The 25,339-nt window shown below is 44.4% G+C and overlaps 1 protein-coding gene across 1 annotated transcript in view; it reads left to right on the forward strand.

Moving 5' to 3' along the window:
• ATRN (attractin) overlaps positions 1-25,339 on the forward strand; it is a 143,746-nt gene that overhangs the window by 86,582 nt on the left and 31,825 nt on the right. Inside the window, exons 24-25 of the mRNA XM_054391488.1 lie at positions 271-428; positions 17,999-18,060. Of these exons, the coding sequence (XP_054247463.1) occupies positions 271-428; positions 17,999-18,060 (220 nt within the window). The remainder of the gene's footprint in view (positions 1-270; positions 429-17,998; positions 18,061-25,339) is intronic.

Raw genomic sequence — 25,339 nt, forward strand, 5'->3', positions numbered from 1 at the left:
GTTAGGCTTGGGGGGGCAGAAGTAAAATACGACAAGGAGCTATGATTTTCTGTCTTAATAGTATGTTTTGGAAACACAGAGGGGGCAAATTGGTTTCTTTGTAATGCAGTGTTTTGGCACACAGTGATTTTGATAATGCAGTGTAGCTTAAAATAGTTGTGTTCAGATGGAGAAGTCGATTGTGGAACATTAAAATTCATCTTGCTTCACCCTTTGTGTTTGCCTCTTAAAAAGTGCATTGAAATGTCTTCTCTTGCTCCTTTAAACCAGCTGGCACACAGGCTGGAGAGGAGATCCCAGTTGTTTCCAGAACCAATATCAAGGAGTACAAGGACAGCTTCTCCAATGAGAAATTCGATTTCCGCAACAATCCCAACATCACTTTCTTCGTTTACGTCAGCAACTTCACCTGGCCAATAAAGATACAGGTAGGGGCTGCTAATGTCTGCAACTCATTGCCCTCCTGGCTGCCACTCAAGCAATGTGGCACTTTGGTGTTGTCCATACTGAACCAGCTCTCAGCATAATCCTGCAGCAGGCAAAGGGTTTGGTGTTCCTCCTTCAGAGCAGAAAGGTTCATCGTGTTCTGATGTTGCCTCAGCCCAGTGGATCTGAACATGTGCTGTGCCATAAAGCTGGACACTTGCTTATTTACTGGGCTGTGTTCAAGGCCAGCTTGGGTGAGGCCTTGACCAGCCTGGTCTAGTGCAAGGTATCCCTGGGGGGGTTGGAACTAGATGATCTTACAGTCCCTTCCAACCCAAACTGTTGTATGAATCTGGCTTCAAATGTATAGATACTGTTGTTGGACTAAACAAAGACTCACAATATTGGTAACCATTTTCCAGCTGCAGAGTTTTTTCTTTGTGAATTGGCAAAGTTTTAGTTCATTGTCTAGTCCTAATTATAAGTTGTGAAGGAGTTTGCTAGAGCTGCAAGTTCCTGTCACTGGGCACTCAGCAGGTCCTAAGCTTCGTTATTTTCATTGAGATAAGCACTGCTTGCAAGGCGAAAGGTGCTGCCTACAGAGGTGGGCACCTGTGTAATGATTTGTTTAGCACCTCTGTAATGATTTATTCAGGCTTCTCTTTTATCAAAACAGTAATCACAGGAGTCAGAATAAAATCAGGTTTTATTTAATTTACAGGTTAGATTGGTTGATAGTTGACTTTCCATAATCAGTGCTGGACTGCGCCTCAACCTGGTTTGTTTATTTGCTATTTCTTGGTGCAGAAGTGTGTTAATACCTCAGATTAAGAGCAGTGCTGCCTTCTATCCCCTAAGCTCTCCTGTGCTTACTCCAGTCCCCACTCTACCTGTACGTATGGTGAATTTCCACTTTTCCTATGTCAGTGTCATCCTTGAGCTTAAAGGTCCCATTCATCATCTTGCTTTGCTGCTGAGATTCCTGCTTTCCCTGGATGAATTCGTACAGGTCATATCCTCTATCAGCCTTTAGTGTTTGTCTGTTGGCTTTAAGCAGCACAAACCCTTATCATCTTGTCCTGTGAAACAGGTTATTCAGGTGCAGTAGCCTCATTTGTTTTTCCTCTGTGCTCTCTTGTATTAATCTCACTTGTACAGTTTTGGTCGGGCATTGCTTTCTACAGGATATCTCTGCTGTCTCTATGAACCTTCCTAGGTCCTTTTATGGCACTGTTTCACTTTGCTCATCCTTATGGCTACATCTGCAACTGGGGCAGGCTGCTCAGAGCCCCGTCCAGCCTGACCAGGAATGTTTCCAGGGATGGGAAACATCCCCTCTGTAGGGAACCTGGGCCAGTGTCTCACCATCCTCAGTGTAAAAAAAACCTTTCTTTCTTCGCTCTCTTCTGAATCTCCCACTTTTAGTTTAAACCCATCTCCCCTTGCCCTGTCACAAGAGGTCCTGAACAAGAGACAGCCTTGCTACCAGAGATATTATTTCATATGCCATATCTCTTGCTTTTACTGGCTTTGAATGCATCAGAACATTTAAGTTTTGTCTCCTCTTTGGCTGTATCCTTTCATAGTCATGTTCCCATTAGATGCTTTGCCTTGCACCTATGTTCAGTATCCTTGTCCTCCATTAAGGACTCCAGTGTAGTTTGTAGGATGCATCTGATGGGTTTAATCTCTTGCCCACCCTTACAGCACACCTGCTTTTCTTTCCCTTTCTGATCTCCTTCAGCTGTGTGGCTGAAGTATCTCTTGCTATTTTGTTTATTGTGTGCTGAGGTCTGGCACAGCTTGACATTTGGCAGTTCTTAGTTTATCTCTCAACTGCTTGCTGGCTTTGTGCTAATGAATCCCTTTCCCCTCCGTAATACATAGATTCCTTTAATTGTCCCTAATGTCCTTTTGAGGTTAGTTCTGAGGCTGCAGCTTTCAAACAGTTTTGCATCTTTGACCTGAGAGGACTGCTTAGATGGCTGCTTTCCCATTCCTTATCTCCTTAGTTCACTTTATTTTACAGTATTATGTCATTTTGCATAGTTGAAAAGAGTGAACTGTGGTTCTCTTACACCACTTCCCTTGTTTTATCTTTCATTTAATATGAATGTGCTTGTGTGCTCTCCATCCAAGCTCATTTTCTATCACCAGCTCTTCTGAATGCCCTTGTTACTTGCCAAAGCAAAGTCTAAAATAGCAGCAGCTCGTACTGATTGAGAGACCCTTATCATGGAGAAGTCTGGCAGCAATATCACATCCAGGAATATGTGGTCTGTATGATTTCCATTAGTTTGCTCTTCAGTTCATAAGCAACAAAAGCATTTTTTCCCCAAATTAAAGCTTTTCTGCCATCTTTCTCCCAATACCTATTGTTGCTAAGTGTCTCAGGCCTAGCAGTTCCTTTGTTACTTGGTGATGGGCTGCCCCAGGAAGCTCACCTGCACCTCCTTTTCACAGAACCACAGAATCATTCAGGTTGGAAAAGACCCTTGGCAGCATCAAGTCCAACCATTAACCCTGCTCTACAAGATTCACCCCTGAACCATAACCCCAAGCACCACATCTAAATGACCTTTAAACACATCCAGGGCTGGTGACTCAACCACCTCCCTGGGCAGCACATTCCAATGCCTGACCGCTCTTGCTGTGAAATTTTTTTGCTGATGTCCAGCCTAAAGCTACCCTGTTGCAGCTTGAGGCCATTCCTTCTTGTTCTGTTGTTAACTACCTGCATATTTCACTGGATAAAAGTTGCTTTCTGCAGCTACAGAACGTGTTTCAATTTCCCTTTTGGAATGGGAGTGTTTTTAATATAAGAAGGATGATGAAGTCAGTGAAACTCAGCTGCTGCCAGACTGCTGGAAAATATTCTCTGCTAGTGTGTCTGCGTCACCTGGCAGCTCACACGTGTTTGGTCTGTTCCTGTGCAGTGTGCCATGGCCAGCTGATATTTGGGGTGGATTTTTGTGGTTGGTTGAGTATCACAATAATCAGCCAGCGCAGAGTCTCTTTTCCTGGCTTGTTTTCAATATTAGAAACTTTATTCTGAAGTCCTTGATTGAAGTCTCTCTCTCTTTCCCTCTCTGGCCTGTGAAAATTTGGCCTTGGAGAGCATAAATGCTCTTTTGTGTCAGAGATAGCTGTGTCCCTGCCAACCCTGCATTCTGGCTTGTGGGTTTTTTCACTTTTTGCTCCACCTCTCTTCAAAACCACTTCAGCTCAGGGTTGGTTTTTTTTTGTTGTTGTTGAGTATATTGGTTTAAGATGTCGTTCCCTGCCTGCTTCAAGGATTTACAGTGATTATTTGGTAGAAGGACTAAAGCTGTGGAGTGCAGAAATGCTTCAGAACGCAGCAATCTGCTCCCTAACATCTCTGAGAGGTTTCTGACTATGAAGGCTTCGCTGAGGAGGTCACTCAAAACCTTGGCTTGCCAAGCTCTCTTGAAAACCCAGGTAAGGTCTTGTCAAAAACATCTTGGTGCTTCCTTTCTCTCTGCCTTGTGGCTCTTCTCTGCTAACAAACTTTCCCTGGCACTGCCGCGGTGACTTTCTAAGTGTTGTGCAAACCTTTCACAGCTCTTTACCTTTGTCCTGCTTGGAAGGAGCTGCCCTAAGTATTCCTGATCTTCCATTGAAGGGAGAATGCCCCCTTCAGAAGAGGATATGAGTGGATGTTTTAGGGTTGATTTTTGTCAGGTGAATGTAATATGGTCTTTTTCCCTCACTATTTTTTCTGTTTTCTTCATCTGTTGTAGATTTGCTTTGCTGGTTTCTCAGTATGTATCTCAGTAGAAAGATCTGTAGAACATAAATAATAGCACAAATATGGGATGCAAATGATCAGATCTACAACGTTACAGTAAGAAGCAAGCAAGTTTGGTGCAGAAACTTCCGGGGGACTTCTTCTCATGGGTTTCAATCCAGACAAAAGTCATCTCACTCAGAGGCAAAATTTCAGTTCTGGAGCTGAGAAGTAGTTGGTCGTGAGAGCTGGAAATTCCCTTCAATTCTGGTGTAAGTGTCAGCAGTTTTTAAGGACGTTTACACTAGCACTGATCTGCCTGGAGCAGATTCCAGTGAGCCAGTCACTCTCCTGAACGCAGAGGGGGTGAAATTCAGAGCTGCTAATACAGCAAATTTCCACCTTGTGTAATGGCTGTAAGCTTTCTGCTCCATTATAGCTGGCTGCTGTCCGTGTTTTCTGCCCCTCACTAAACAAAAACTTGTGTTCTCCTCTTGTTCCATACCCAAACCCTTGTTTTCATTAACTTTCTGTCCCATTTGATTCTAGATCTTTGTTCTCCTAGACTCAGAGCCCTTGCCACAAAAGCCTTTCGCATTGATCTCTACTTTCAGAGTGTGTGGAAGGCGCCTAGCAGCTGATTAAGGACAAAGCAGAGTTTGTAATTGTGTCATTAACTGGCAATTGCCTCCTCTCTTTCTCCTGAGTTGCTTGAAGTATTTCAATCTGAATGCGCTTAAACGTTAATTATCAGCCAAATGCTTCAAGGAGCAAAAAGAGGCAAAAGGATTTTTGCAGCCTCTTGCATACAGAGTATACCAGTTGTAGAGTCTCACTGTGTGTTGTTTGCTTGGCACTTCATCACCATGGTTGGCTTCAGAAAAGTGCCACCCCAGCTCCTCAGCGTTGCTGTGCATGCCGCTGATGGAGGAGCGGTGGACGGTGCTGCTGCTGCTGTGTGAGGACTGGAAGTGTTTGACAGCTAGTGGGAAATCTTGAAGTCACTTAAACTGCTGCCTGCCACTTGGCTTTTACAGTGTCACAGTATGGCAGGGCTTGGAAGGAGCCTCAGGAGAAGATCAAGTCCAATCCTCCTGCCCAGGGAGGTTCACTTAAAGAAGGTCCAAGGATGGGGCATCTACCACCTATGTGGACCAGGGTCTCACCACCCTCAGTGTAAAACATTTCTTCCTTCTCTCTAGTCTAAATCTCCCTCTTATAGTTTCAAACCATCACCTCTTGTTCTGTCACAACAGGCCCTGACAAAAAGTCTGTCCCCAGCTTTCCAATCACCACTTTAAGCACTGAAAAGCTACCAGAAGGTCTCCCTGAAGCCTTTTCTTCTCCACGATGAACAACCTCAACTCTCTCAGCCTGGCCTCATAGCCTGGCCTCATAGCAGAGCCTCCCAGAATTGCTGTGGCCTCCCCTGGTCCCACTCTCAACAGGTCTTTGTCTGTGCTGTGCTGAGGACTCCAGAGCTGGCCCCAGCACTGCAGGAGCAGAATCCCCTCCCTACCCCTGCTGCCCACACTGCTGGTGATCAGCCCAGGACAGGCTGGCTCTGGCCTGTGAGTACTTGGTGCTGGCTCATGTCCTGCTCTTCACCCAGCCACATTCCCAAGTCCTTCTCCACAGGGCTGCCTCTCTTCATCCCCCATCCTGTGTTGATACCAGGATTGCCCTGATCTGGGTGCAGGTCCTTGAACTTGGCCTTGTTGAACCTCAGGAACCTGACACAGGACCGCTTCTCAAGCTTGTGCAGATCAAGAGCTGTGATTATGAACTTTGATACGCTGTTGTGACCTTTCCTTCTTTTCATTAGTTGTTAGTTTAAAGTAACAGCCTAAGCTCTGTTTATTCCTGTGCATCAGAAGACTTCTGCTCTGCTCTCCTTGCAGCTGAAGGCTTTGCTCTGGGTTTGTGTAAATTTCACTGATGACTTCCTGTAGGAAGTTCCTTCTGGTTTACAGCGATCAGCTGAAAACGTATGGAAGGATCTGCAAGAGAGCAGATTCTCTTCCCATCTCCTTGGCTATGCAGAGCTGGCAGTAGCTCTGGAGAGGTGTCCTTTGCTTAAGCCAGTAGATACTGCTAGCTTTAGCATGTAGGCGAAGTTCACGTGGGGCCATGTGCTGCTGGTGTCAGCTGGATCTCAGAGCAGAGATGAGTTATAAACTAGACTGAGACTCCCCTAAAGAGTGGCTGTCTGGCTGATTAAAGCAGGCTCATTTTTTCTTGTGCTGAACGTGGCTTTGTAAGTGGGGAAGAGTAGCCAATATTTCATAAAGTGCCAGGAATTACATTCCTACAAAGTCTTCACAATCCTCAGACAAAGCTCTTGCTCTGATCTTTATCATCATTACTTTAATGTTTCATGGTTCCTGTGTCCAGCAGTATGCAAATACCAAAATCTTCTCAAGTTCTCATTTTTCAAAGGAAGTCTCCATCATTAAAGCAGTTTTGGATTAAATTTCTTCTTCTGATGCTCTTTCCCCATCCTGCTATTTTTATTGCCAACGTTACCCATAAAACAGGTGGTCTCCATTAGCAGGAATCTTAACACCAGTTTCAATTAAGCTTTCATTTTGCTTGCCAGTCCATGTTTAATGTGGCTGGGGAAGCATTTGTCTTCTTGCAGAGAGAAGTGATGGATGACACTTTGCTACAGCCAGCTAAAGCTTTGGGGTACCCTTAGCTCCTGCCAGCTGAGGAAGACAGTAGCCCTCAGCTTCAAAACGGAGCTGGGGGAATGCTGGATCCCACACTTCCACCTTCCTTTTATTTAAGGCTTTTGAACTCTGTGAGGTGATGTGAATGTTGCTGGTGGTGCTGCTCTCTAGGGTTACCTCTTTGAGGTTTGCAGCCTCACTGAAAGGCTTTGATAATGCACAGGGTAAGACAGAGAGAAGAAACTGAAGTGCTGTTAAAGAGCAGGGGCTGTGACAGACTCTTGAGCCCCTGGTTAGTATCTGGAGGAAACACTGGATATTTGATACAGGACATAAATATCCCCAAGGAATGGACATGGCCCTGCAGAGTTCCAGCCTTTCTCTGAATTAACATCGTTCTCTAATCAAAAGCCACAGGCTAATTGACTGAAAGCTCTCGGTGAGGGGCAAGCAGAGGGAAACTTCTTGTTGGCCAAAGAGAATAAAATATTCTGCTGTGGTAAAATAATTATGTAGGCTTGAGACCCTACTGAGAAGGGTGGGCTTCATCTCTTCCCTGCCAGGTCCTCAGCGTGCCTCACGCACCTCTAACGAGGAACAGAGCTAGGTGTGGAGATCTAAGCACCCCTAGCTCGCTGGGACGACTCTTCTCCAAAACGGTGCTGTTTGCTTTGCTTCTGAATGCCAAAGTCGTTTGCTAATGATGTCCCTTGCCTTTGTTTACAGCTGGCTGCAGGTGCTTTGGAGCCTCTCTCGCTCCATCCCTTTCGCTGCGGTGAGAGGTTCCCTTTAAAGCGAACAATGAAACGTAAATCAATTTGTTAATCTGATGAAATTTGCTGTTGAATGTAATTACTTTTGGAGACATGCAATTACATGCTGATTTTTTTTTTTTATTTTTTTTTTTTTTTTGGTCAGAGCAGGCAAACTGACATCTTCTGCTGGGGATGGAAAGATTTAAAACAGAACAGTTAAATGATACTTTAAAACATGGAACAGCTGCTTCCTTTTTATCTGCTCCTGTCGCCTGACTTTTGGCATCCACTGGTGACATTTTCCTCCTTTTAGAAGTTGGGCCCTTTCATATTGAGTAACATTTTTGTTAGTAGCTTCTTAAAGCCTTCAGATCTAGGGTTTCTCTCAAAGGCAGTTAACCCTTGCTGGGATGTGTGGCCACTTTTTGCTGTGGTGGTGGTGGCTTCAGCAACCTCAACGGTTGCTCAAGTGCTGTTGTGCTTTTTGTCCTTTTCCCCAACTGCTGAAATCTTGGGGTTTTCTGTCTCCAGCTTGAGCTGCACTGGGGATGAACTGCACTGACTCAACGTTGGCAGGGTTTATTGTCCTATCTGCACACAGCATTGGGAGTCTGCTCGTGTGGCTGCTGCACAACTGTAGCTGCATAAATAAGCAAAGTTATAGGAGAGCGGAGAGACATAGACTGAGATTCAGATTTAATAACACCAGGAGGATTTCTTAGGATGAGGGTTTTTTGGATAGGAGAGGAAGATATGTATGGATTGCCTTACTTTTAAGGAAGCTGATCTATTTTTTTTTTTCCTTTTCAGATGCAGGGCTGGGAAGCATAATATCTAAACCATGCAAAATTAATTTTCTATGGAAGCAAAGTCCATATTAGGCAATTAACTTCTCCTGGGTGAGGCCCAGGGTGATGCTGTGCTTATACTTGCTGCACTTCTGTGTTGAATAGCTCTTGAACATAGACTGTGCCACCACTGAATGTAAATGGAAACCTCAAGCTCAAATATATCTCAGGGAACGAGTGATGTGGGCCAGAGCTGTGAAGCTTTTACAGCTACCAAAAGAGCTGGATGTATTTCCTGGTGGGAAAGCTGGTTTAAAGAGGCAGAGAATAGCAAGCAGAGTTAATGAAGAGAAGACAAGTGCACTGCCAATAAAATACAAGAAGCCAGGGTGCTCCAGTGCTGCAGTACATAAGCCTGGCTAAACCACCAGGGGAAAATATATCCCCTGCTAACAGAGGGTGACAAACCAGAAAGCCTCTGGCTTGTTGAGCTGCCAGACATGAAGACAGAGCCCCCAGCACGCAAATAACAGCTCTCAGACAGCTCTGTGGGGCTGCTTTTGTTGAAAACAAACCATTTCTGGAGTGTCACTGAGACTTCTTTTGCTCTCACTTATTTTCCTGGCTTCATATTTTTAGGGATTGTATTTCTTTTTTTTTTTTTTTTTTTTTTAAACCATATTGGCAAATGTTGCTCATAGCAGCACTGACCAGCAGGGTGGAGAGCTAGCCCAGAAGAATACAGTTTGGGGACAATTTTGTGGTTGTTTTTTTTTCTCCTTTTTGTTTTTCCTCCCCTTTTTTTTCTTCTTTTTTTTTTCTCCTCCTTTTTTGTTGTTGTTTGTTTGTTTGTTTATTCTTTTTTTTCCCCCCCTCAATGCCGTGTGTCATGTGTGGTTATTTCTTAAAACAGTTTCTTTTGCATGCAGCATGCAGGACGAGCACTGTCCTGGTTCCTACACCTTGACCCAAAGTGTCTTCAAACTACCTGAATATTTTGTCTGTGGGGGTTGAAGCTCTCCCTGGAACCTTCTCTTCTCCAGGCTGAACAACCCCAGCTCCCTCAACCTGTCCTTGTAGCAGAGTTGCTCCAGCTCCCTGATCATTATTATAATAATATATAGATATAATAATATGTGAATATATACTTTGAACTATATATAGTTGATTTATATGTCATATAAATATATTTACTTCTTTTACTACTTTATTGAGGGTATAAAATGTTGAAAGTTTCTGTAGAGACTTTTTGGCTGGAATATTGCAAACCTTTTGTAGTGCAGATTAATAAATGTTTTAAATCTCTCATCCCATATGATCCTTAGCAATCACAGCTTCTTCAGGGAAGAGGTGGAGTTTTTCCTCCATTAAAACCACCACCACACCAGTCTCTGTCTTGTATAGATTTCCAGTGTCTGGTCTGGTCAGAAGTGGTTCCAGACATAAGGTTGTGCCTGTTTCCATCTGGCAGCTATTTTGCAGCCTGAAAAAAAAGAAAAAGAAAAGGCTGATAGGGCTTTAGCTGCTTTACTCTCCTTCTTACTCTTGAATCCCACTGGTGTATTTACACTGCAAGTGCATTAAGAAAACAACTTTTATTCCTCCTAAGCTTGTGGCACACAAGTGCTTGTAGACCATAAAGCTCACCATTTAACTGGGCTTTCAGGGTTTGAGAGGATGTCTGAGCTCTTCTGCACTTCAGTTTTAATACTTTCCATGTTGAAACTCTCCAGAAACAGTTGGTTTGCTGAGGAAAGTAACTTACCCTGCATGCAGGTGGTGTCAGAGCTGTGCTGGGCACAAAGCCAAGGAACAGGATCCTTCACTAATACCTCTAAACAGCAGTGTCTGGTACTTGGGGAAGATGTACAGTGGGTTTGGGGTAGAGTGGCTGGAAAGATGCTCTGTGAGGTGGTGGTGTTCTTTTCTCCCCAGTGCCAAGTATTGGGATGAGAGAAAAGGGCCTCAAGTTGCACCACAGAAGGCTCCGGTTGGATATTGGGAACAATTTCTTCCCCAAAAGAGTTGTCTAGGCCTTAGGCTGCCCAGGGTATGGTGGAGTCCCCATCCCTGAAGGGGTTTCAAAGCCATGGAGATGTGGTGCTGAGGGACATGGTTTAGTGGTGGCCTGGTGGTGCTGGGTTAATGGTTGGACTTGATGATCTTGAAGGTCTCTTCCAAGCAAAGTGATTTTATGATTCTAACTCTTTTCTTGCATGATCATTGCCACCTTCAGTGCACAGACAGGATAGAGATTGGATGCAGCAGAGGTCTGTGGGTCTTTAGTTCTAAGGTATTTGCCTGGTATTCATAGGATCGCAGAATGGTTTGAGTTGGAAGGGACCTTAAAGATCATAGAATAGACCCACAGGATGCACTGGGTCAGAAGGGATGCTGGAAGGTCATCTTGACCAACCTCTCTGCAGTGAGCAGGGGTCCCATCAAGTTTGACCATAAATGTCTGCAGGGATAGGGCCTCCACCACCTCTCTGGGAAACCTATCCCAGTGTTTCACCACACCTATTTTGAAGAACTTCCTCTTTATGGCCAACCTAAATTTCCAGTTTAAAGCCATTGCCATCATCTAGTTCCAACCCCTATGCTGTGGGCCAGGACGCCTTCCACTAGACCACATTCCTTGTTCAGAAGACCTGCTTTTCTTCTGGCCTTGCTTCAGGTTTCCTGTGGCATTTGCTGATGTGTTACTGTGCTGAGGAGGTGTGCAGGGTCTGATCTGAGATTGCTCTTCCAATTATGGGACTTTGCAGAACATTGTTTGCTAGTGCTCTTTAAATTGAGATGAGCATCACTATTCAGCACCTGGCTGTTTATTGAGCAAATACTTCCCCTTTGTCAGATTTGTGTGGTAATTTTTCTGATGCAGAGAGTTGGGGGTGGGGGGGAACTAAATCTTAAGCCCTGTTTGTAATTTAGAGGCAGCTCTGGCCCCGTTTGCTCTGCACAGCAATCTGAGAGTTCGCATGGGGAGACAAAGCTCAGATAATTGGCATTTCTGAGCCAGCTGCTGACTGCAGCCAATTAGCTGAAAAGTGACAATTTGTGACTGCTGCAGTAAGGAGGCACAGTATTGGAATATAAATCGATTTCCAGCCCGGTCTGAGTTCAGAAGTGAACTGGTTTTTATATTTGCACAGTATCAAGTGTTTGTGCCGTAAAGCTCAATGGCTTGGTTAGTGTTGCAGCAAAGTGAGGAGTAAGTCGTTTATCTCTTTCATTGGGCCTTCACCCAGCAGCAGCCTGCCTTGTATTAGTAGGTGTGAAAATCAAATTTTAGTGGAGATTTTATTTTCATCTGTTGTAGAATGTAAATCTGAGCAGGTGCACCAAGTTGGCCACAAGTTTTTCTTCTGTGTAATACGAAGCAGCAGTCTGTTGTGGGTGCTTGGGTGGGGTTTGAGCTTCTCATGAGCAATGAGTAACTCTCTCACTGCAAGCAGGAGCAGATCAACCTGGGCTTAGGTCTGGGACTTCTCTGCTTTCTGTGATCCAGCTCTGCTGGACCCTTAGCTGTCAGATCAGTTGATGCTGCAGCTGTGGGTAGTTATCCCCTACCCAAATTTGTCAGCTTTCACCTGAGTGTCACAACTCCTCCTCCTCCTCCTCATGTCCACACCTACACCATCAGGTGTCTTACGAGCTGTCTGAGATCTCCCACCTCTGAATCATGCTGCACTTCAAGTTGTTGTGTGTCAGAGTTTTGGAAGTTACAATTAATTGCTGTGAGACCTTTTCTTCTCTCTTTGTGGTTAAACTTTCCTGTCTACAGATTCTTTTCCTGTGCAACAAGTTGTTCTTGCAGCTTTTGAAGACTTACAGAGATCAAGTTACCTGAAATGTTCCTCCTAACCTCAAAATGTAGTTTTGCTGTTCATTTAAAATGGATCCTTAGGGCTTCTGACAGGAAATGTCCTTCTGCCTTCATGGTGTGAAGTGGTGCCAAGTGACTGTGACCAGGCTAGGGATGCACCTCAAAGCTAGCTCAGCAAAGATGAGTTTTCAGCTGCAGTGGGCTGTGGGATCTGATTTGCTCTGCTGCTGCAAATACACCGTACACTCCTGATGGGGTTTGGGAAGTATGGGAAGAAACGCTTACAGGGGGCAGCATTTATGGAAGGGTTAAGATGGTGATGAAATCTTGGTCTGTAACAAGCTTTGCTTCTTCCTTAGGGATGCAAATATCTTTTGTTTTTTTTCAGAGTAGGTTTTGCTTTGCACTTAACTGAGCATTAACCCTGCCCCGAGGTGAGGAGCTGTAGTGCTTCTCTTCCCTTTTGGAGACCCAACATCCACCTTTCACTGTCAAATGTCTTCACTCAGTGAAATTTGTATTCCATTATCCCTTTGTGAAAAAGCCAAAGTGTACTTGGTGCATCTCAATGCAAACAGTTTGGGTCTTGAGGAGACTGACCTGCTCAATCTTTTCCAGATGAAAGAGGACCAAGGGCAGTTGATCCCCTGGCATCCAAAAATAAACTTTCAGCATACCATGACACAAAGCTACCCAAGCAAAGCTGGAGTATGTTCTCCTAGAGCACCAACGGTTAGAACAGGCTTTGTGAGGTTGTTTTAAGAAGTTCATGGTTTCTTAGACTGTGGAATTTCCTTCTAGGTTGTGGAGTCTTCTTCTCTGGAGAGGTTCCAAACTCACCTGGCTACTGTGATCTCCCTTGGGTTGCTGCTGAGTTTGTCTCATCCCTTAGTGAGCATAGTCAGCTCAAAAATACCAGCAAAAAGTCCTGCATTCCTATGGTTATCCCTCTGCTGTCTTAAAGGCTTGCCTAGGGTCAGGAAAGATGTTGACAGAATGTGTGAAACAGGAGCAGCGTGTGGCAGAGCCAAGGCCACCTTTCAGGTGGTGCAGCTGGGTTGCCAGATTGGCTCAGGCTTTCTTGGAGTCTCAGTGCTGAGACTGCTGGAGTTGGCTGGTTGCTGCTGTTGAGTGGAGAACACCAAGAGCAAGCTGTGTGTTCTGCCACGTGTGTCACCACAGCTCCTTCTATTAGTGCCTAAATGAGAACTGAAGCAGGCAACACTGTTCCTCTTGAGCAGAAGGGCAATCTTTCCACATTGCTGTCATAGGGGGCAGAGTGACAGTTTTGATGACTTTGGCTGTGCTCAAGAATACCTAAAAACTGTTTGTGTTTCAGCTGGTCCTTTGGCAGAAGCACAGGCACTCAGCATTCAGACCACAGCATTCTCTTACTGTTGTCTGTATTCTCCAAGGTCAGATTAAATCCTTGCCTCTAACCATGAAAAGAAGAGACAGTGGAGGTACTGAGGAGGAAAGAGAGGGAGCTGTACATAAATGTCACCTGCAGCTTGTTTGGCTGGTGGCTTTGTCTCCATGGAAGCCCTTGGAGCTCCTTCCCCCTCAGTCTTATGTACCTGCTTTTTTGCTCATTAGCTTTGGTGCTGGTACTGTCTTTAAATAAAAAAATCTCTGCATTTCTGTGGGTTTCAGTGCTGTGTGGTCCCACAGACTTTGAGAACATGAGTGCTGTGGCGTTCTCCCACCTGCTAGGTGAGGTTAATGGATCTAGCAGTAGGGACCTTATGATACCTTCTCAATTCACAGCAAGCACCATGCTCCAGTAGCCTGCTTCACGTTGTGCCTTCTCTGTTGCACTTTTCTGGTTTCAGAAGTTAATTGGACTTTTGTTTTTCTTTCCTTTACAATTCTATCCTAGGAGTGTGTCCTGTTCAAAATATCATTGCCAATTTCCCCTTTACTCACATCTCATATGAAGTAGCATGAGAGAAGACAGGCTGTGCTGGTGTGAATTGAGTCACTTTGTACCTCAGTGGAGACAGAGAAGAACATGGCATGTAAATAATCCTGAATTGTTGGCAGGGGAAGAACAGGTGCAGAAACAGGGCTGCCAGTCTTAGGTCCTGTTTTCATCGAATGGGTTGGGTTGGAAGGGACCTTAAAGATCACCTAGTCCAACCCCCCTGCCATGGACAGGGACACCTTCCTCTAGATCACACCGAACCTGGCCTTGGAACACTTCCAGGGATAGGACATCCACAACTTCTCTGGGCAGCCTGTACCAGTCTCTCACCACTTCCACAGTGAAGGCTAAGTCTACCTTCTTTCAATTTAAAGTCATTACCCCTTGTCCTATCACTATTCTCTTGTAAAAAGTCAGTCGCCATCCTTCCTGTAGACCCTTTAAATACTGCAAGGCCAGAGACGGTCTCCCTGGAGCCTTCTCTTCTCCAGGCTGAACAACCCCAACTCTCTCAGCCTGGCCTCACAGCAGAGGGCTTCCAGCCCTCCCAGCATTGCTGTGGCCTCCTCTGGCTCTGCTCCAACAGGTCCCTGTCTGTGCTGTGCTGAGCACTCCAGGGCAGGGCTCAGCAGAGTAGAGCAGAGGTGCTGAATCCCCTCCCTGCCCCTGCTCACCAGGCTGCTGGGGATCAGCCCAGGACAGGCTGGCTCTGGGCTGTGAGCCCTCAGTGCTGGCTCCTGTCATGCTTCTGTCAACCAGTACCCCCAAGTCCTTCTCAGGAGGGGAGTTATCAAGCTCAATCAGTTCGAAATTCCTTTTGTTACTGAAAGGTCAGCAGAGTTCAAATTGCCTTTCCTTTACTCAGGATATTTTGTGGCCAAGTACTTGGCCATTACCTCCTTTGACATGTGCCTTTTGAGATGTTGTTGGCTAGTTAGAGGTAGCCAAATGTCCTTCTTTGCTGAATATTTTATGCTAAGGAAATGATAAAGAAAACAAAGCTCTTAATTATACATTTTTAATCAGTCCATATAGCCAGCTAGTTTTGTTCATCTGGAAAGCAGCCAGATTGTTTTGATCTTTCAATTGATGTGGCATTAGAGGAAGCCTGATAGCTGGTGTGCTGTTTTCAGGTACCTTTTCAGATCAGATAAACACAAGCTTTAGAATATTATCTGGAATTAACCTAATTAATGTTCTGATCTGTTTTGATGTGCACTACTTAAGGGTACATCATTATTCCTAAGAACGTAGTAGCAAACATCTCTGAAGGACATGGATGCTATCAAAGTGGCAGTTGGGTTTTGCAGCTGAGCTGAAGTTCTGCTTGGCACTTGGAAGAGACTTTCCCAGTCCTCACCATGAGATAGATGTTGATTCCTGTGGTTGCCCTGCTGATTCCTTCAGTGCACAATTAGCTTTTTGGCAAATGGATAAATGAATCTCCTACTGTCATTTAAACTTAATTAAAAATCTGTACTGCTAAGAAATGTGTAGCATATTTTCCTGTATCCAGAATGAACAGTCTCTTTTAACAGCTATTTCTAACCAAATTTTTTTTAATGTAACTGAATTAATTAAGTCCTAGGAACAGATTACATTAGGGAAAATTAAGCTCTAAGTAAGCAAACTATTAACAATTATGATCCTAAATTGTCTGTGACATAAATTGGTCAGGTTTAATAGCAGAAAGTGTTTCTAGCTTGTGAGAAGTAAATTGCAGAAAACAACCTGGGTGTTTATTTTACTGTGTGTAAGGAACAGATCCTTAGTTGGTCTTTGCAACAGGTAGCAAAAGCAGCACCACTGGTGAAGATTTTGTAGTGCCTTGGTGGGAAACAGGACAAAACTTTCCTCCTCTGTTTTATTTTGTTCCTGCACTTGTATCACCAAACAAAGTCCTCCTCTGGTAAAGGCTGAGAGATGAGTTTGCAACCTCATTAATCTGCCACAGAATCTGTCCTTTTTTTAAAAAGAGCAGAGTGTCTTCTCATTGTTTTCCATCACAGAATCTGGTCCTAATGGTTGCCTGCAGTGGTCTGGCCCAGTGAAAACTGCATGAAGTTCAACAAGTCCAAGTGCAAGGTCCAGCATCTGGGTTGGGCCAATCCCAGGCATAAATCCAGGCTGGGTGCTGGGTATTTTTAGCCAGAAACCTCTTTGCCTTAAAGACATTCCAGAATCATAGAATCAGTCAGGGTTGGAAGGGACCTCGAGGATCATCCAGTTCCAACCCCCCTGCCATGGGCAGGGACACCTCACACGACCAATCATAGAATGGTAGGGGTTGGAAGGGACCTCCAGAGACCTTTGAGTCCAACCCCCCTGCCAAAGCAGAGTCACCTAAGGCAGGTCACAAAGGAATGCATCCATATGGATCTTGACAGTCCCTAGAGGAGACTCCACAGCGTCTGTGGGCAGTCTGCTGCAGTGCTCCAGCACCCTCGCACTGAAAGAGTTTTTCCTCATGTTGAGGTGGAGCAGTTCTGTGAATATAAAGCCACCTCAGTTACCATACACTGAGTTAAAATAAAAAGTGAAGTCCTACTCAGTGACTTTTTCTAATCAAAAAGCTATTGGGAAACACTTTACAAGGAAAAAATCAGCAAGGAACTGTGTTCTCTTGTCTTTTGCAGGCATCACAAGCATCTGGTCTGCAGGTTTCAAGTCAGCTTTTCAGTGAAGCAGGAGTTATGTGCTGTAAAGGGGCTTTCAACTTCAGAACATTGCAATATATTTACAAGAAAATTAGTTTGTTCAGCTTCTGTAGCAAGTTACAATGAATATTAAAAGCAAATATGATAATGGAAGGTGCTTTTGAGCAACAGAAATCCAAGCAATAACTTGTTATGCCTCTATTCATGATCTGTGGAATGTGACTGTTGCTGGGAGGGGAGATTTGTGTTTGTGCTAAAGGCAGCACAACGTGCAGTTTATTAAGGAAAAGAAAAAGAGCAAATCATGCCTTAAGTGAATTGTATAGCCCTGAAATCTTTTGTAAGTGACATTTTGAAATCAATTCTGTTACTTCATGAAAGAGTTAATAGCCTGTTGTGGTGCTGTGATTGATAGTCAGGGGAAATAGGAGGTACCTGGAAAGAAACTCCTGATCCCTGCTCTTGCAGAAGTTGCTCTGCTGTTGACTTGCCTCCCTCTGCTCCCTTATTTTTAACTTAATCTTTCCTTCTCTCTCTAACCACCTCCCAGCTTCGTTGACTTCTTCCCTCTGATTTCTTCATTGTCTGAAATACTCACTTGTTTTTCACTTTCCCCTAAAGTTTGAGGGGATTGCAGGGAAGGGAGGTAGGGTGAATGCCATAGCTGTTTTTACAGCATCTATTACCTTCTGCCTTTCATGCCTCTTTGCTACTCTTCCTGTAAGTTGGTTACCCAAGGAGATGTTGGTGTGTAAATCATGAGGAGGAGCATGCATTCTGAGCCTTGAAATGCTGTATTTGGGTTGCTGTGTGGACACAATAATTAGAGGTGCTCCAATCTGATCTTTATGAAATGTCTTGTGTTCTGACTTTTTGAATTTGGGTTTTGTGGTTTTTTGGTTTTTTTTCCTCCAAGGTAGTTAAAATACACCGAAGGCAATTCCTTAAACGTTGTTGGGAGAGATGTTCCCTGTTCAGATATTTTTTTGGGTCTATGATTTTATCATTTAACATGATAGAACATAAGGTTATGGTTTGTTTTCTTTCCCCTCACAGTATTTCAGAGCTTTTTCAAAGCAGTGTTTGATAATGTTCATTGAGTAAAGATCCATTTCATTGTACTTTTTTGATCCCAACAGCATCCTGAGTGCAGTTTACTGAGCAGTGAGTAATAGAAAGCATTTGTTTTTCTTTTGCAGATTGCATTCTCACAGCACAGCAACTTTATGGACCTGGTGCAGTTCTTTGTGACATTTTTCAGGTACTTTCCATTTCAGATAATTAAATGTTTCTTCTTTGGGTTTTGTTCTTCGCTGTAGCCTTTGGGTTTTTAACTTTAATGTCTTGCATCATAGCCTAGAAAATGGAAATCTCTGCTATGTTTAAAGTATTTTGGTAGGGAATATGTTAAGAAAACTCTCTGTCCATCTTTGCAAATGAATCTTGTGCTGTGCATGAAGGGAAGAGGAGGTTGGAGGTGGGGGAGGCTTTTTGAAATGGAGAAGCTGCTTTTAAAATGATGTAGAAGACATCATCTGAGTTACCACATCATGGATCGAATGGATGACTTACAGCCAGTGCAGATAATCACACACCATCAGCCACAAATCAGCCAAGAGCTAAACATGGGCTCATTGCAGACTGAGTGAAGCTTGGACTGATATCAGACTCCCCAGGTAGCACCTTTTGGTTTTAGATTGAGCTCTGAAAACATGTCAAGTTGAACACATACACACACTTCAACACAATTGAAGCCAAATGCCCTTTTTGGCCTTCAGGAACTACTTGGGAAAGTTCATTTCTTAGTGTGAAACGACCTGATGATTTCAGTACTTGTTTTCTCTTCCATCCTCCAAGAAAGCATAGCCCTAACAAAGAAATTAAATGTCTCCCCCCAGCATCACAGGCCAGTTTTCAGCTTTCAAATCTTGTGTGTCAGCCTCTGTTTCAGGAGCTGTTAATACTCCACAAATATAAACCAATACTTGATTGATAAGAACTCCCTCAGGAGGGATATACCTGGAGTAAACAGCACTGCAGATCCTCCATCCTCTTTTAAAGCAGGCAGTGTTGTATCCATTTTAACATGAGCAATGGGAATAATATCTTGCTTTAGATTCCATGCTGAATTTAATTAAAGCAAGGAGTTCCAGATGGGTCCTTCAAACAAGTGGTTTAGATAATTTATTTAAGTGTGTGGCAGTACCAGAGTGGAGTGTGCTTTAATATAATCCCATGTAAACAACATGCTTGAACCACCACCTTGCTGCCATTGATGCAAATTAAGTGTTTACTCCAGGGTCAGACTTAAGCATTTGTTAGGCTGAATCCAGTGTGGTCAACGTCTGCCCTAAAGATCTTTGTGGCAGGATAATTACTTAAAAGGAGAATGAGTAGGGAGGCACTTGGTTCTTCAGTTCCTTTTTGATGGCACAAGAGTAATCTGGGCCTTAAAAGCTATTCATCAGTTCTTTACTGACCCAGATCCACCTGCATATGAGAGTTTGAAACTGCAATATGAGGGATTCCTCCAGCTCTATGACTGGAAGAGAATCACAGGTTGAAGCAGAAGATACGTGCATGATAGATGAGTGAGCACATACAGCTGAAAATGCAAGCCCAAAATAGAGGAGACTGAGAGGGGATCTTCTCAGTGCTTTTAAGTTTATAAAGAGTCAACAGGATGGGGCCAAGCTCTTTTCAGTGGTGCCCAGTGGTAGGACAAGGGGCAATGGGCACAAACTGGAACCCAGGAGGTTCCATCCGAACAGAGGAGAAACTCCAGGGTGCTGGAGCCCTTGAGCAGGCCGCCCAGAGAGATTGTGGAGTCTCCTCTGGAGAGATTCTAAACCCACCTGGGTATTATGATCTTGGGCAGCCTCCTGTGGGTGACCTGCTTTAGCAGTGGGTTGGACTGGATGATCCCCAAAGGTCCTTTCTAATCCCCACCACACTTAGATTTTGTGAATAGTTAGGCAGATGGAAGATAGCCAACAGCAGTTTTCCTTCACTCCTTCGCTGCTATCCCATGGATCTCCTTGAGAAGTTAATGTTGCTGTGTTGTTTAACATGCCAGAGCAATAAGAAGATGTGTATTTAGGAGAAGACAGTTTATTGGTGTTTGCCAAGTAAGCATTTATAATGCATAAAAAATTCTCCCATTCTTTAGCTGTAACTACTGCTGAGTTCCTCTCCCAGTGTTTCCATCTGCAGTCACTGTAACTCACTCAGCAACCAGTGGGTTGGAACAGCAGGATCCATCTCTGCTGCTTGTAGGGGCAACGATCGAAACGTTTGCATTTCTAGTGCTCTAGGGTGCCTTTCTTCATTCCAGTTGGATCCAATTTAGGCCATAAATAAGTGATGTCTGATAGCCCCCTGTGATGTTAATGAGATAGGATTGGCTGAAAAGTTTCACATCAAACTGAGGCGATGAAAATGCTTTCTGCAAAGCCTGAAGACCGTTGGTAAAGCCACCTTGGAGATGCAGGCCACCTTTCACTCAAAAATGTCCTTTGAATCTCTCCACCACTGCCCTGGGCAGCCTATTCCAGGGCTTGACAAACCTTTGGGGGAAAAAAATTGTTCCTCATGGCCAACATAAACCTCCTCTGGTACAACTTGTTCCTTGGGAGAAGAGACCAACCCTCACCTGGCTCCAACCTCCTTTCAGGGAGTTGTAGAGAGTGAGGAGGTCTCCCCTCAGTCTCCTTTTCTGAACAACCCCACTTCCCTCAGCTGCTCCTCACAAGACTTCTGCTCCCAGACCCTTCACCAGCTTTGTTGTCCTTCTTTGGTCACACTCCAGCACCCCAATGTCCTTCTTTGGAGTGAGTGGCCCAAAACTGTGGCCTCACCAGTGCTGAGTACGGGGTACAATCCCTGCCCTGGTCCTGCTGGCCACACTGTTGTACAGGCCAGGATGCTCCTGCAGCTCCTTCAAGAGTCAGTGTTGAGCAGGAAGGCAGGTGTGGGGCTGTATGTTAGCATTATTTTATCTAACAACACGTTAAGGGTTTATTTTAAGCTAAGCAAATGTCAGTGGGTAACGGTTAGGTGGAAGGGTGAAGTTATGGTGTCATTAATGCTGCATTAGCATTGCAGCTGCAGCTGAAATGATTTTCTGACCATTGTTAACCTTTGCAGAGCTGAATCGACTGTAAGCAAATTGTGGCTTGCTTTTTGTTTCCTCCTCTGCTTTTTGTAGCAGATCTCTTTAATTTACACACCTTGCTGTTGCCTTTCAGGAGGTGATTTGACCTATTTTGGCAGTCAGTAGTAAACATTTTGTTAGTATCTCTGCTTCCTTGTCTTCCAAACAAAAAAAAAAAAAAAATTGAGAATGCCACCACACCTGCTGACAAAGGGCATTTCACCAGTGTGCTTTTGCACGCAGAAGATATGAAAATATCTGCTGGTTTGAATATTTGGCTTGCTAAACTGGTACTGCTCACCAGTGATCCTTACATTGAAAAGCAGAAAGTACATCTGTATTTCTTCTAAGCTTTTCTGGTTTACTGGTTGGCTCTGGAGGGGTTTCTAACAGAACTGTTAAGAGCAGTTTGAAGGAAATAAAGATGTGTAAGGACATTAAGCAAGAGCAAAACAAGAGCTGAAAGCATGGCTTGTGTCCTGGCTGGCTGTAAAGCAGTTGTCATGCAGCTAGCCAGGAGAAGACCTAGTGGCAGCAAGGTCACAGCACATCACTGCTGCCATTCCTCTTCCTTAGAGGAACAACCCAAAATGAGCAGGTGGAGGTAGCGACCAACAAACTTCCCTAAAACATCAGAAGTGTGAATTGACCACAACTGAAGCCAGAGCTTCCTGCCAAAGAAGCTGTGGAGCCCTACAGGGTGTAAAAGACTTACAGAAAGGCAGGTTGGCTGGCTGCAGGCAGGATGTTAGGGCCTTCTTCCAATTATTTTGAGGTTTAATGCCTCGAGTACTTACAAAACGTTGCCCTATAACTCTCCCAGCATATTAAAATTTACTTCCAAATAGCGCTTTAGATAGCTTCCAATTCATCAAAATAATTTGGGATGTGTTTCTAGTAATCATCACAGTGCTTTCTGAAATCATTAACTGACCTATATGTGTTAAAACATATTAGTATTGAGGCTGCTGTATATTCTGGCCCTTAAAAGTGCCATTTTTTTACTAGCAATTCTGATGTTGACAAACGTGATAGGAGAGTTTAATAATTGGGCCCTAGTGCAGGAGATGGATGCCTCATATCAAAGTGCTGATGGAGGTTTCCAGCCATTTAAAAATGAAAAAAAGAGCTTTTAAGGATAGCTGGAGTGGTATTGTAGTGTGGTGGGCTGAAATTCCCCTGCCACAGTACCAACTCCAGATTAGCTCAGTTCAGAAGCAAATGAGGCTGTATTTTACAAGCAAAGCTGCAATCTATAATGAAATGCAGTGTCCAGTTCTGGGCCCCTCAATTCAAGGGAGATGTTGAGGTACTGGAACGTGTCCAGGGAAGGGCACTGAAGCTGGGGAGGGGCCTGGAACACAAACCCTATGAGGAGCAGCTGAGGGAGCTGGGACTGTTTAGCCTGGAGAAGAGGAGGCTCAGGGGAGACCTCATTGCTGTCTACAACTACCTGAAGGGAGGTTGTAGACAGGTGGGGGTTGGGCTCTTCTCTCAGGCAACCAGCAGCAGAACAAGAGGACACAGTCTCAAGCTGTGCCAGGGGAGGTATAGGCTGGGTGTTAGAAGGAAGTTGTTCCCAGAGAGAGAGATTGCCCATTGGAATGTGCAGCCCAGGGAGGTGGTGGAGTCACCATCCCTGGAGATGTTCAAGAGAAGCCTGGATGAGGCGCTTGGTGCCATGGTCTAGCTGGTTGGATAGGGCTGGGTGATAGGAGATTTGAATGACCAGTGGATCTGAGGAATAAAGGAGGCTCTTCGTAAGGTCATATTTTTAGAGGAGAAAGAAGGAAAAGGAGAAGGTAAAACTAGTCCTGAAGCGAAGGTTTATTTTTAAAGCCATTTGGAGATGGATATTCATCACTGACAGAGAGGTCACTGAGGCTGTTCTGGAGAAAGCAGGGCAGAGTATGGCATTTGCCCAGGACTCTACCAACCATGGACTTCCCCTCCAAATCATTTTCCAACACAGCTCTCGTTCCGCACAGCTGTTTCTTTCCTCCACTTCCATACTTAGAGTTGCTTTCCAAGAGAAGGTATGGAAAAAAAGCTTCTTTAAAGCTACCAACGTGAGGACAGGTCCTTTTAGCTTATTTCAGGGTGTTTTAGGCTGAGCAAACCCAGCAGATAGATCTTGACTTTGCTCTGCCCCCAGGGCTCTTGCAGCAGGTGGGAACCCCAGCCCAGCAAGCAGGCACTGTCCTTTATTGCTCCCCAGGTGCTGCCAAGGGGTTATAGTGAGAGGGGGAGAAGAGATTTCCTCAGTGGTTTTCCAGCTTTTGTGGGTATTTGCTGCCTCCTTGTGACAGTCCAAAGATGTATGGTGCTGTTCCTCTGAGACACAGGGGACTGTGGTGAGCTCTTAAGATGAGTTTTTACTGGTCCTTAATTGTTAATTTCTCTCTGCACTCCCTTTGGGAGGGCTTGGCTGAGGTGCCAGAAGTGGGACATGGTAGAGAAACCCTTGAAAGACTCTTGGTGTGCACAGACATGTACAATGTTGCCTTTTGGAAAGGGGATTTAATATAAGGATGAGCATGATCCTCTTGGTTCTCTCCTCTAAGCTTCTCAAGGGAGTGAATGAATATGTGGGGAGATGCTGTTTTTAAATTAACCAAAACAGAAGAGGTCCAGACCTGACTTTCACAACTCCTTGGGGTCAAATGTCCTGCAGTGAAGCCATTTTCATCAGCATGTTTTGACACATGTCTTCATTTCAGTGTGTGTGTTTCTGGTGCTCTTTGATGGATCCATGGAGCACACATGTCCTGTAAGGGTGACCTCCAGAAAGGAGGAGATTGCACTGACTTTGCTGGTTGTGCACAGCACAAAGCAGCTTTCATCTGTGTGCTTGACCTCCTGAGAAGCTCCTCCTGAAGGCAAATCTCTGACATGGGTGCTGGAGATTGATGAAGCATCTGACCTTTTACTTTTGCCCTCTGATTTCCATCTCCTTTCCCCAAACAAAGGGGTGTTGAGGAGTTAGTCTAGGATAAGCCATGGCAGTAGCTGCTGCCCATGACTTGCATCTAAAAAGCTTTATCCTCAGATGAAACTTCTCACTGGAGTCATGACGTCAAGGCAATTGCCTGGCAGGTGTTGTGCTTTGGCAGCATGTCCTGGGGACTCCTGCAGATGTTTTGAATATTGTTGTTTTCATGGTTACATTAAATGTGGAGCCAGGAACACTTCTCCTGCTGCCCTCAAGGTTTTGTTTTATTTCCACCTTGGATTTGTATGGTGATGTGAAAATGCTACTGCAAACAAAGCAGAGCACAGATGTAGCTCATGTTTGGCTGTGCTGGTTTTGCATGCATAGATTCATAGATGTGTAGAATGGTTTGGGTTGGAAGAGACCTTAAAGACCACCTAGTTCCAACACCCCTAGCATTGGCAGGGACACCTTTCACTAGACCAGATTGCTCAAGGCCTCTTCCAACCTCTCCTTAAACACCTCCAGGGAGGGAGCATCCACGACCTCCCTGGACAAGCTGTTAGTGTCTGCCCACCCTGACTGTAAAGGTTATTGTTTCATTTGCTCTTTGGGGAGCACAGTGCTCTTTGCATCTCAGTGACAAAGCAAATGTTGATTTAGGCTTCTTTAAGGGGAAAAAAAAAAAAGGAGCTTAAAAGAAGAAAAAGAGCTTACCAAAGCCATTGAGTGAGTGTGGTAGCATTCATGCCCTGGGGAAGCCCCAAGACAAATGTGGGCACTCAAAATTTCTGCTAGTCCATCATTCACTCGTGCCTGTTCAAGTGTGGCCTGAACAAAAATCCATCTAATCTAAACGTGACCCTGTCCAGGAGAGGGATTCTCTTTCCAGGTGCTATGGTTAGTCTGCTATCACTTAATGCAGCAGCTAGGAGCTTCAGGAAAGGAAGGGAAAGCTGAAGGTATGAAATCCTCAATAATGCATGTTCCTTACCAAAACAGGCACTAAAGATTTAATGTATACTCTTTACCTTAATAGGGACACAGTGGATTTTTTACTGCAAAAGTCAGTAATAATCCAGTACCTCTCAAAAAGGAAAATAAACCAGCCATTAAAAATGCTTGTCTGAACTATTAGTGTTTGCAGAAGAATGGGCAGGCTCTGGCAGTGAAATAATGGCAGATTTTAATATTTAGAGGAAGCGTGGGGGAAGTGATTTGGAATATGGACCTCTTAAAAATGCAAAAGGCCAAACAAATCTCCCTGTGATCCTGCTCGAATTTATCAAGAAATAAGCACTGTAGGAGCCTTCAAAAGCTGTGCAGATGTTTTAATGCTGAAGTCAGGCAAGTGCACATCTTTTAATAGCATCTACTACAGGATAGTAAAACACATTTCTGTACATATCTGAGCTTGAAGAATAATTAGGGTGCATCACATGGTGCCCATGTGTC

Source organism: Indicator indicator, chromosome 23 (assembly GCF_027791375.1).
Source record: "Indicator indicator isolate 239-I01 chromosome 23, UM_Iind_1.1, whole genome shotgun sequence".
Taxonomy (NCBI): Eukaryota; Metazoa; Chordata; class Aves; order Piciformes; family Indicatoridae; genus Indicator; species Indicator indicator.